This window comes from Pelodiscus sinensis, chromosome 7 (assembly GCF_052426305.1).
Source record: "Pelodiscus sinensis isolate ZL-2025 chromosome 7, ASM5242630v1, whole genome shotgun sequence".
Taxonomy (NCBI): Eukaryota; Metazoa; Chordata; order Testudines; family Trionychidae; genus Pelodiscus; species Pelodiscus sinensis.
The window spans coordinates 57,513,738-57,526,415 of NC_143058.1; the positions used below are offsets into that span (position 1 = coordinate 57,513,738).

At 44.3% G+C, this 12,678-nt stretch overlaps 1 protein-coding gene across 3 annotated transcripts in view; it reads right to left on the reverse strand.

Moving 5' to 3' along the window:
• The window catches only part of NBEAL1 (neurobeachin like 1), a 166,462-nt gene extending 161,773 nt beyond the window's left edge, over window positions 1-4,689 (reverse strand). For all 3 annotated transcript variants that reach the window (XM_075933832.2, XM_075933831.2, XM_075933830.2), the window contains exons 1-2: window positions 4,560-4,689; window positions 3,445-4,024 (exon numbers count right to left, since the gene is read on the reverse strand). In XM_075933832.2, the coding sequence (XP_075789947.2) occupies window positions 3,445-3,495 (51 nt within the window). In that variant the 5' untranslated portion in view covers window positions 3,496-4,024; window positions 4,560-4,689. The remainder of the gene's footprint in view (window positions 1-3,444; window positions 4,025-4,559) is intronic.
• Between the last annotated feature and the right edge of the window lie 7,989 nt (window positions 4,690-12,678).

Here is a 12,678-nt window from a genome sequence, read left to right on the forward strand (position 1 = left end):
AAATATGTTGCAATGGTAGAAAAAAAATTGTGCACGTCTGAAAACTGTAGGTACTGGAGATTTTTTTTTTAAAGGGGTACTTTATAAAAAAAGGGTGAGAAACACTGCTATAGACTAAATGCATTCCCCCCACACACACTTGCCAGTAATTTTCTTTTAGCAGGCTGGCCAGCAGCCCAGCTCAGTCCTGGCTTGCGATGAGTCCGGGACTTACCCCCACTGCGGCTCTGCATTTAAAGCATATTAGGAGCTGGGTGGCCAGACAGCCCAGCTCAGTTCCGTTCCAGCTCGCGCCAGGTCTGGGAGCTCAGACCACCTCCTAGACAGGGGCTGTTGTCAAGAGGCAGCAGCACAGGGCAACAGGCAGCTGAAGATCCTGAAAGGGAGCTAGTTTTTAAACTGGCTCCCCTCACAGACCCACATTGCTGTTTGATACAGTGGCAGCAGTGCAGAGTAGCAAGGGTCTTCTCGGGTGTGAGACCAGAGCACACTGGCTGCAGCCCCGCCCCAGGGACTATAAAATAGTCGACTAACCAGTAAGAATTCATGAGGTTACTTGACTATTCAATTAACCGATATTTAACATCGCTAGTCCCAGGGAGCCAGCTTTAGAGCCTGCAGCCAAGCTTCCCCGGTGCCAGCCCTGCTTCTGGGGAGGCGAGCTCTGCAGTATAAAGCTAAACCTTGTAGGAAATTCTTCCAATACAGAGAAAAAAATAACTGTTTTAAATAACGGTAGTTTAGCCTTTTTTTTTTCTTAAGAATAACTCGTCATTTATTAAAACAGCCATAAATTCACACATTTCTGTCTAGATCCAAGACTGAAACACCAACATATTAGAACCACAATTCCCTTTACACACAATGTAATAATAAATAGAAAAAACATGTTACAGCACAGACACACTAGCCCTGTTATGGGAAGATAGATGGGCTCTGAATATAAAGCAGAAATTGATTGTTTTTTAAATTGACTGTTTATGCAATTTAGGCTTTTCCTTTAAAAAAAGTACAAACAGGCCAGCAGTCAGTCTGTTCCACCATTAGCATTACCTGCAGATTAGAATTTTAGAATGTCCTTAAGAGTCTCAATATTTAATCTCCCTATAGATTAAAATACAGGCAGTCCCCGAGTTACGCAGCTCCGACTTATGTTGGATCCGCAGTTATGAATGGGGTTTTTCTCGCCCCGGAGGACAGGAGCGGCGGGACGCCCAGATGCGCCGTGGTCCCGCCGCCCGCGTCCTACGGGGCGAGAAAAGCTGCTCCGTGTCTCCCTGGTCTGCCCCCCCCCAGCAGACCAGGGAGACGCGGAGCAAAGCAGCGGAGCATGCGGAGCCAGGAAGCCAGGGGCAGAGCAACTCTGCCTTGGGCTTCCTGTAGTCAGCCGCTGGTCAGTTTCAGCAGCGGCTGAATCTGGACGCCAGTTCTGACTTACATACAGATTCAACTTAAGAACAAACCTACAGTCCCTATCTTGTATGTAACCCAGGGACTGCCTGTAATACAAAGCTAGGACTCAGTCTTTTGGGAAATGGACACTTTCCACATAACTCAAGGTATGTCCACACTGCTATCTTAAGTGTGACTGGAGCTCAGGTAGATGCTACCCTTAACCCATATCAGCAATGCTCAAAACAGCAGTGTTGACAACACTACCAGCTTCAGTGTGGGCTAACCAAGTATGTACCTAATATCTAACCACCATCATGCTCCTATTGCCCACACAAAGCCTGTTGCCATCTACACCGGTATTTTTAACTATGCTAGTGCAGCTATGTCTACCAAACTAAAGCCACATCTCAGGACTGTGGTGTAGACACACCCCTACTAGCCAGCTAAAGGACAACAATGTTGCCTAACTTGGCTTCAGGTCAGTGGATGACCTACTCTATACAAAGGGGAAAGCTCAAAACAAACAGCAAAGAAACCTGCTTGAGGAGAACTATAGTAATTAAATAACTGGGGAAAGATTTCTCTCCTGGTTACAGAATGCCAGAGAAGTGAGCTGCATGTCTGTGATTGTTTTGCCACTCTGCATTGTTTGCAGTAGCTTTCTATGACATGGCAAATGGATTTTTAAGGTGACCCTTGCAGGTTTTTAAAGCCCTTCAATGTAGTCAGGTCTCCTCCCATTCAAATCTTTGCAGTGAGCTTTGTCCTGTGCTCTGGCTTCCCCAATTTTGTAGGACCTTCACTACAGAAATTTAGCTTGATTACCTACCAATCTATGAGCTGTGGGCTCACACCCCAGGGAGCATATGTGCATCTTCTCTACTCTATAGGCAATGTAACTAAAATGGTTAATGATTTCAGATGTTTCCTGTGACCTCACCTCATCACAGTAGGATGGGATGGGGAGATGCCCCAGAGAGCAAAAAGGAGGGTGCCAGTGACCTTGTCAGCACCCCAAGAATCACCTGCAGTATCACTCAACACGTGGTCCGCACGTGGCCAGCCGTTTGTTTGTGACCCATGGTGCAGTTTGGGTTTAATGTGAGGCTCAAAACAAGGTCCGCAGGTGGAAGACAAAACAAAAAAGTAGTCAATATAATGGTCTTCTGTTGATAAATGTTTCATGAGTTAATTCCTGGACTGCCATTGCTCATTAAAAGTGCTATCATATGGGTGGAAATTGGGTAAATATTGCATTTTATTAATATCAACAGAATGGACTTAAATGGGGCCTGCATGTTGTGTAGTCTTGCCTTAGTCTTTGTAGTCAACAGGTCAGTGTAAAATAAGCTATTTGCATATATATTTGCATGTATATGCAACCATACTTAAGCTGCAGCCCATGACACGTGCTGTGAGTATCATTATGGGCCCCGGAGCTTCCAAAGTTGAGTAGCCCTGGAATAGAGACTTATACTGAATACAGAGAATAGTGCCAAATTAAGGTTGCACAGGTAACTAGTTCTGGCATTCCTTAATTTTGGAGTGCTAGACTTTGCAGCCTTAATAATGCTTTAATGTAGGGTTTGTCTGGGTTGGTTTCTGTCTAGTATATATTAAGCAGAAAAAGAAAACAAATATTTTGATCTTAATTTTTGGTGAGTTACATGCCCCCCATCCCCTTATGGGGGGGGTAAGGGGAAAGTGCCCCAGGGCCCAGTGATTCATTAAGGTCCAGGTGTTCTCAGCTACTGCTGCTGCTATTGTGGTAGCTGCCAGAGCCTGGGGCTCTTTTGAATAGCCACATTTGAATTGCCCAACCATGCCCCTTCCGCTCGAGGTCCCGCCCCTTCCTTGAGCACAGAGCTTCTCCTCCCTGCCTCGGTGCCCAGCAAGTCTGCCCTGGGCCCAGCATGTCCGCCTTGCTAAGTTATATAATTGTTTTGGAATTCACAAATCTATTAAACATCCAGGGAACAGCAAAGCAAACTAATACCTCCTGCTATTAAGGCACACAAAGAAAGTTTCTGAAAATAAGAAAATAGTTACCTTGTTACAATAAAGCATCCAAAGTTCATACAGCCTCTCTCTGGACGCCATTCCTTCACCTCCTCTTCTCCCCTTGTCCAACAATTTGTGGTTAAGATCCTATCATGCTCAGTTTATATTCCAAATTGTTCCTTCTTTATGTTTTTGCTTTTGTAACAGAATTCTACCATAACCCTGGGGAAAGCAACGTCAAGGATGAAAACAAATGGATTTTGGAGTATGTCCTGGGTAAACGATGCTGCAGAATTCAGCCAGTCAAAGGCAACTGTCAGGTAGCTCCTCTTCATCAATGGCACTTTAGAATTAACCTTTGAGAGTAAAAATAAGCCCTTCAAGCCTAGTTGAGGGAGAGGACTCCATAGTTAAATAGCTAAGATCTCAGGAACTACGTAGAGACCATCTCTATTTCTCTTATCAATGACATTATCTGTAACCGAGAACCATTTGGTTTACAGCCTTCATGATGTTTGTTCTGCACCTGAGTTAAACAGGATAAAGCCACACAGCAGAGAGCACAACGGTCTTGGCGATGTAGAACAAGAAAAGCCAAACAATATGAATGTGGATTAACTGACGTGATCTGCAGACAGAGAGAAGTTATGTAACAAAACACGCACAAACCTGGTCTGCTGCGCATCCTATTTCTAGACTCCAACTTGTAACTCTCCCGTCGCTTTGAGAGTCAAGTCAAACCTCCATAGTGAGTTTACAAGAGGGTTTGTGGTTTTCTGTTTGTTTCGCCCTAGTCCCCGGGGCTACACAGGCAAGCGGGGGGAGTTCAGACCCTTCCTATGCCCACAGGGAACGATGCGAATGAAGGCGGGAAAACGCAGCTCCCAGCCCGAAGGGGCAAATCCCGGCCCAGTGGAGACGCGGCCGAAGAGCCCCCCCCCCGAAAGCTCAACCGGGAACGTAACAGCCGCCGTGCGAGGGTCACAGAGCGCTACGGGCGGAGAGGCTGGCAGGGGCCTTGCCACGAGCCCATCTCCGCTTCTTCCCCTCGGCCACCCCCGCCCCGCTCTGCCCGGGGCACGGCGCCCTCCCGCTGCTCAGGGCCCCCGGCCCCCCGCTCCTCCACGGCCGTGTCAGCCGCCTCCCTGCCCGCAGCGGCTCACCCGGGAGCAGCTCCCTCCGCGGCGCGCTGCCTCCACTGCCCGGCGGGGCGCGGCGAGGGGCTGAGCCTGGCCGCACGGCCCCGCCCGCATTCCAGCGCAGCCGCCCGCCATCTTGACTCCTGGCAGGAATGTGCTCCCTGCGGGCGGCGGAGGCAGGCCCGGCCCCTCTGCCCCAGCCCCGCAGGGCACCGGCCCCTCAGCCGACTGCCTGGGGGCTCCCTGCTCGCCCCCGCCGCGCCACTGGTCGGCCAAGAGCGGGCTCCTCCACCGGCACTGAGACCAGCTTCCCCCACGAGCCGCCCTGAGCCACCCCACAGCCCCAGGCTCTGCCCCCAGAGCCAGGCCGCATCTAGACTCTGGTTCATCGGACAGGTGCCCCGGGGTGACTGGTCATTGTTCATGGTACAACCTACCGTGGCCACCCCGCCGAGATTCCGAACCCAGCACTTTCACTTGGGAGCACCTTGCCTCAGGGCCCCCCTGGCGATCTCAGTAAACCAAGCAGTCACCTAGAGCCCAAGGCTTTAAGGGGCACCAAATTAGATGGAAGTGAATGTTTTCTTTATTTAAAATATATGTTAATATGTTAGCTTATAAGCAAAAGTATCAAATATTGTACAGTAAAACTCCAATAGTCCGGCATCCAATAATCCGGCACTCCTGATAGTCCGGCATCAAAATGGCAAGAGCCTAGTGAGTGAGCTTCGGCAAAAAATGAGTCACAAAGTAACAGCGGCAGCAGCTGAGCAAAAAGGGTAAAAAAGGCTTAAAAAAACGAAAACATTACAGTATACTGTATACCGTATGTACAATAAAAAGGGTTAAGAACACTTTTTTATACAGTATATAATGTATACAGTATATATATATATATAAACAACTTATAGTACCTCCTGATAGTCCAGCATATCTGATAATCCGGCACCACCTAGGTCCCATAGGTTCCGGATTATCGGAAGTCTACTGTACTTGTAAAACAGTGCAGAATTGCCATTTCAGATGCTGAGATATTATTTATTTCACATCATGGAGCACAGCTGCGCTGGCCAATTGTGCAGTTGAGTCCCTGACAGGCAGCAGCTCTCTGCAGTGTTACAAGCAGGGTGAAAAGAAGTTAAATTTCTTACAGGTACTGTCCAATAGAAACCGGGGTCCTTGCCAGCTCTTTAAATAGCTCCTTGCTGGCTTTTGTGGCAGCTCGGCCAGTTTTTGCCAGAGAGGCACACCCCCTTACTTTCATCTCTGGGTACAAATCATGATCTCAAAGACACTGTGCCCACAAAGAATTTGTATTGTGTTGGACCTGAAAAATGTGAAAAGAGGTTTTAATGAGATTGTAAAAGGAGAATCACAAATACCTGTAAAATTAAGACTATGTATTGTAGACTGTTACTGTTAAATAGTAAAGCCCTGATTTTCAAACATCTAATTGCTAATGTTAATAAATACCACTTAACATTTACATTCCTTTCCATTCTAATTGCAATAATGTTCAATAATAATACAAATTTTAGCCTTATGTTTAATTTTTAAATAGTTTTAAGTGATTACTGAAATGTTAAAATAAATTAAAATTTACAGATTTATGTTACTATGATATCACATGTACACTAACTTGCCAGGAAAGGTTTCAATAGGTAGAGAATTTCATGCTCTATTGTCCCCTGGTATTGCAAATTTATAATTTTTCCATTCAGTATTAATGAAAATCTTTATTCCTAGCTTCCCAAAAATCAGTTCCTTTCGAAAGAGGACAGTTGCAACTTGAAATACAACTGTTTATAACACTGACCAGAAACACAGTACATCTCAATATGGTTAAAACTTTAAAGTGTCACCTATTGGGCAGTTTAGTATAATTGTGTTAGGAATAATGAAAAGTAGAAAAAAATCAATAACAATATTTTTTAAATTATTTATTTGATATTTGAAATGAACAAAGGTGACATTTTATTCTAGACATCTTATTTTTCTCTATATTGAGTGCGGGGAGGCCCAAAGTCATAGTTCGCCTAGAACGCCAAAAACCTATGGATCAGCTCAGTTTGCCATGGTTACTAACCTCTGCTGGATGTGAACGATAATACTTTGTCCTCCGCACTTCCCCCCCCCACACACACACTTCAGTAAAGGTAGATAAAGGAGAAACTGGTAGAGGCCTTGCTACAAATAGCCTCTACTTCACCACAGTGTGAGTAAATGGGGGTTAGAAAGATGCAGTATTATTGATAGCTTTCACATTTTAGCTACTTGGCTTTTTAAAAATATAGCTTGGTACCTTTTAATAAAGGCAAGTTGTCAAAATCCTTTCTTCCCAGAACCATGTGCATGTTAATACTAAGTAATACTGAAACAAAAACCAAAAATCATGCAAGTCCATTGAAGACCACATGTGAATCTGTTCTTGCCATCTAGAAAAAGGGCTTAGGCAGTGATCACCTAGCAGCCAATACTTGAAAATACATCTCAGAATGAATGGGAAGAATTAATTTATATTTCTGTCATAAGAAAACTGACAGCTTATTTATAATATATCTTATCAGTGCACATCTTTTTTTTCCAAGTCTGCTTGCACTGACTACTCTCCCCCCACAAAATTCAAGGACAGCATAGCCAGAGTGTTCCAGGGTCAGCCAGCAAAAATTTCAATTTATTTGCCACATAAAAACACTAATATTTAAGGCAGGGTTGGAGAACCGTTTTTGGGTCAGGGGCTGCAGGGTCAGAAAAATCAGTGGGAGCCACACACAGGTAAGAAGAAAATAAACAAAAACCCCTCACTGAGAAGGCCCCATATTCCCTCACACCAGAGCCTAGGAGGGGCCCAAGGTAGTCTATTTTGTGTGCTCCAGCTGTGCAGAGGGAGGGCATAGAGGGACAGCAGGGGGGGTTGCAGGCTTCCCAATGCTGGGGAGAAAGCCCTGAGCCTTAGGGGCAGGATCCAGGCAAGCCAGGGGCCAGATAGCTTCCCCACCCCTGACTTAAGGCATGCCTTAGAAATCATTTATTTCAGTTAACTGGGACAAGTTAGGCTGGTTTTGTATATGGATGGTTTGATCTGGAATATATGCTATGTTACTTTCTTTTCTTTAATTCATTGTGTTTCCATCTTTACTATGTTTACTTCTGTGTACATCATTTGTTATTAAAAAGTTTTTTGAAAAAAGTGTGCATAATATGGATCACATCATACTACAGACATCTTCTGAACCAGTACTCTTCTCATCTAGGACTGTATGGATGACCTTCCTTCTCTAATTTATGATTAGAACTCCTCTGTGGCATGCAAAGCAATTGCTTACATAAAAGTTAATATTGGGGAAATATTTATCTTAGCTGTCTTTTATTATAGTTTAGCAACAGAAATAGAGCGGAAGCAATATAGGCAGCTGCTGCTGTTCATGAACCTCTGTTAGGGCTTTCACTAATTGAAGTTAATGGCAAAACACTGACTATTAGGAGGGGCCAGGATTTTAGAGAATATATTGCAGCTGCCTCTGGATATTATATCTATTTAAAATCCAATAAAAGCATTTAATCAGAAAAATCTATGCAAAATTATATCAGACTATCTGCAGTTCTACTGTCAAATTCCTGAATTAGTATTCTCTAGTCACAAGTAAAGGAAACAAAAGTTTACAGTATTACTGAGTTTATGGCTCATTCACAATGCAGATCTCAATGATTAACATAGAGCAGGGAAGATAAGATAGAGCCAACAGCTAAACTGATCGTTACAAAGTCTTTTCTCACATAATCTATTGAGTTGGTGATGTTTTTTTAAAAAAACATAGCTGTACATATCCAAGTTTCTTTTTCCTTATTCTAAGAACATTCACACAAAAACAAGATCTTTGCTTTTCTCTCAGAGTGTTCTATGCTAACTTGTTTAAAATGAGTGGAATGGAGAAATGACTAATTTTGATCTTCTAAAGAAAATCTAAGGTAGGATTTTTAAAATCCCCATAGGTTCTGCCCTCTGCTGATATTTCCTGCTTCTCTCATCAGCAGAGGGCAGCTTTGCTCAGCATGGAAAAAATGCTAATAATGTCAGTAAAGAAGGGGACACCTGCTCAACACACAGTCTCTCTCAAAAAATCTGGTAGTCTAGGAACCAAGCAGCAGCCTCCACAATAAAGGCAGCTGCCTAAGCAGGAGAGAGATAAATGAAGTCGTATCCCCATCCAAGCAGTCTGAGGAAGGGGCTAGAAAAGAACATTTCTACTCCAAGGCAAATACAAGGACAACTGGGCTATGCTGGGAATTTCAATTCAGCCAGCAGTTAGTGCTGAGCTCCCACTTCCTCCTGCTGCTGCTTGGAGCACTCACCAGCCTTTCTAGAAGCCCTTTCATTTGCTATGGAAGGGGGAGGGATAGGAGACACTGCAAGACCTGTATAACTTGCCTTCCACCTCTTTGCCTCAGGACATGTTTCTCTTGCACCTGCGGGATATGGGGGACTCCTCTCCCCACCAACACTGTATTGTTTACATAGCTGTTGTTTGCCAGACAGCTGCACCCTCGGGCCGTGTCTGCTGCCTGATTCCTGACGATAATAGAACAATAAGCTCTGAGAGGGGCATAGGTCATGGGCAAAAAGGAGAAGAATGGGGGCCAGAGTTCCACTAATTTATATGCATTTCTTAAAAAAATGGTTATTCATTCAATATGCCACTCAAATAAAAGCAGTATAAGTAGGTGGCATCAATCTTAAAAGGTTTTGATGCCTCCCTAACTGTACTAAATCCAAGGTGACAGGATTGCATGCTGTGTAAATAATTATGATATTAAACACAAAGGATTAGACTTTCAAGCTGTGAATACTCAGGAAGAACAAATCAATCGAAAAGAAACAAAAACCAATGTTTTCCTGCTGGCTACTTTATAAAAACAAGCAAAAATGTTTTAAAATATTTGCAAAGAGATTTTTGCAGCAGCTTTTCAAGAACAGATGGTTTTTCTGCTTGAAATGGGTTGCTTTGATCTCAAGTAAACATTACTGGTCATAACTGGCATCACCTGAACATACAAACAAACATACATACATACCAGTGAAGAGCAGAGCAGTGGTCCATCTACCAGCAAAATGCCTTTAATAGTTGCCAGCATCAGACACTGTGAATTAAACTTCGGACACTCTGACAAACTGCAAATTCTTCTCCCTCCCAAGGAAAGATTATGGAATAATTTGCCAGTAAACAAAGTTTCTTCCCACCCTCCTTCAGTTGGAAGATATCTTATGCCCTGAAGCACAAGAGTTTATAGCTTTTTTATATAAAAAGGTGTTTACAATTATTGCATTCTAATTACCATATGACTAATTTTATTTTGAATCCTATTAAGTTCTTGGCCTCAATACCATATTGAGGCCATGAATTTCTCATATTAATTATGTTCTGTGTCAAAGTATTTCTTTTTTACAGTTTGACAGTTAACTATACAAGACTGCGTATGAAAATATATGTGTAATTTAGAATGAAAATGATCCAGTAGTTATTTATCAAAGAATCACCTGGATGGATTCACACTGGGAACTGTGGCAAGATTGTGACAGCTGTTTGGCTATGTTCCCTCTGTGCTGCCGCAGCCCTGCACAGACAGTTAGCATGGCAAACCTGGAGCTGGAGTGACCTGGAGATCCATTAAGGAATGAAGCATCTGGCCAGATTTATTGTCAACAAAGCACAATAATAGCCCCTGGCAGACTATGAGGATACTGAGACATGTATGCCTGGGACAAAGGATTCAGTGGCAGGACTTCCCACTCCCCTGTAGGCCAGCCACAGATACTCCCTCAGACATCTTTATACCCTGATATAAAACAAATTAGCACTGCCCCTGCTGTCAACCTTGTATATATCGCTTCCATCAAAACATCTCTATTGCATACTACAGAAATGGGCAATAATTTTTACCAGAAATTTTTGAAGTGGCCCCAGTCCACCCCAAAAGGGGTAGGGCCTCAGACAGAAGGGGTGGGGCCAAAATACATCTATGCTTCCTCATCCACAGACCCTGATTGGTCTGTTGGTGGGGAGTGCATGAAGTCTTTATCCCTGCCCACTCCCCCAGGTTCCCTTTAGACACCCGCGCAAAAGCCTATGCAAATGAAGCACAGATTAGCATACTGCCACACTTCATTTGCATAATTAATTAGGGGCCATTTTTGTGCAAGAGGCTTTTGTGCAAGAGCTGTTCTTCCTGAAAAAATGAGGAAGAACGGCTCTTGCACAAGAGGGGGGTTTTGCGCAAAAGGGAGCCGTCTACACAGCTCCTTTTTGCACAAAAATGGCCCGTAATTATGCAAATGAAGCATGGCAATATGCTAATCTGTGCTTCATTTGCATAGGCTTTTGCACAAGAGATGTGCAGTGTAGACGTACCCTTAGAGTCACCCGCCAGCTGAGCAGCAGCTGCCATGTGACTCTATGTGCAGAGCCCTTTGCAGGGCAGGAGAAGACTTTCTGCACTCCCCCATCTCCCAGGCCAATGGGCTTGGGGGCAAGAGGAGCAGGCGAAGTCTCCTCCTGTCCTGCAAGGAGCGCACAGCACTTCTAAACACCACGCACTCCTTGCAGGGCAGGGGTACGGCGGGAGGAGACGTTGCGCGCTTTCCCCTGCCCCCAGGCCGTGATTGGGCTGGGGGAGCACAAAGTCTCTTGCTTCCTGCTCTCTGGCGCGCAGAGCCAGCTTTAGGAAGTGCAGGGCCCAATTCGAACCATTTTTTCGGGGTCCTCCACCCCCCCTACCCAGGATTTTTTGTTGACCAAAAAAAACCCAAAAATAAGACTTAGGTAAGCAATTGCTGTGGAGCCTAAGCAATTCATCAAAGCCTATCCCCCTACAGAAGCCAAATTCGGCCTGGTGTTACCTATCTATCACTGCTGGATTGAGAGTCACAAATCAGGCCAGACAAAGTTTAGGGCCAAACCATGTATTTGAAAGTTAAAGGCATACAACAACAAGCAACTGCAACGAACCCACCCTATCCCAGAAGAAAGATAGATAGAAAGGTCCCATACACAAAAGGGGTCTACTTTACAGATTAGGAGACTGCGGAGGATGTGTGCGACCTACAATCCCTTGGCTAATTGAAAGCCTTTGGAGAGGATCAGCAGGAAGATCCCTCCAAGTGCTGGTCTGTCCTCCGGAACAGATATGCCTCCTGGATCCTCGTCTCTGCCATGGGTTGGCTTCTCCGGATGAAGCTCCCGTCAGCCCTTCAGCTTTACGGACCCGTGCAGTAGGCAGGGTTTAGTAGATGAGCAATAGAGTCCCAGTCCAATAGGCACCTGCCAGTAATCTGCTGCGTGGGGTGTTCCCACACGCAGAGCAGCCACAGCACCACGAGCTAGGCCTCAAAACTCTAACCAAACGTCATAGCTCTGAGGCGAAATGAAATGTAAAATGGAACCTGTCAGACTCCATTTTGAATGTTGGAATCATTATTCCCTTAGCCTAGGCAACAAAGCAGGACTTTATTGTACACCTCACTCATATGTTTTTAAAACTTTATCTTCCTTGCTTTTTGTTCAGCAAAATCTTTCAGTATATTGCCTAACTCTAAGCTCTTCATTACTTTGCATTCAATTGACATGGTTGCCAAACTGTTTAATCGGTCTTCCTGCATTGTTGATCACAGATATGTTTTAATTAGATTTAGCTTCGAGAAGCTCCTTTCTCCCGAGGCTACAGTTACTGAATAGTCAGTAAGATTTGAATTGCTATAAATAAATTTGGGAATGCTGTTGATCGGTTATTAGATGCAAGAAACTGAAGCATTTTTAGAGGGTTTCTACAATCAGACGGAAGAATTGGCTGTAACACTTCCAGTTCTTCACAAAGCATATAGCCAGTTATGTCAACTGATTTTACAGTTGAAACTTGTTTGTTTTCCTCCACTAGTTTCACATCTGTCAATGCGAGTTCCAGATCTGCAGCAGATTTTCGTATGGTGTCCTTGGGAAGATTTTTGAATTCACATAAAAATCCAAATAAACTCACATGCTTTTGTAACTGTTCAAACCTTGGTTCAAGTAACTGTAAAGCTTGGTCTAACACTTGATTGAAGCACTGCACTCTGTAAGCTTCTTTTGGATCAGAAAAAGACTCGTCTGCA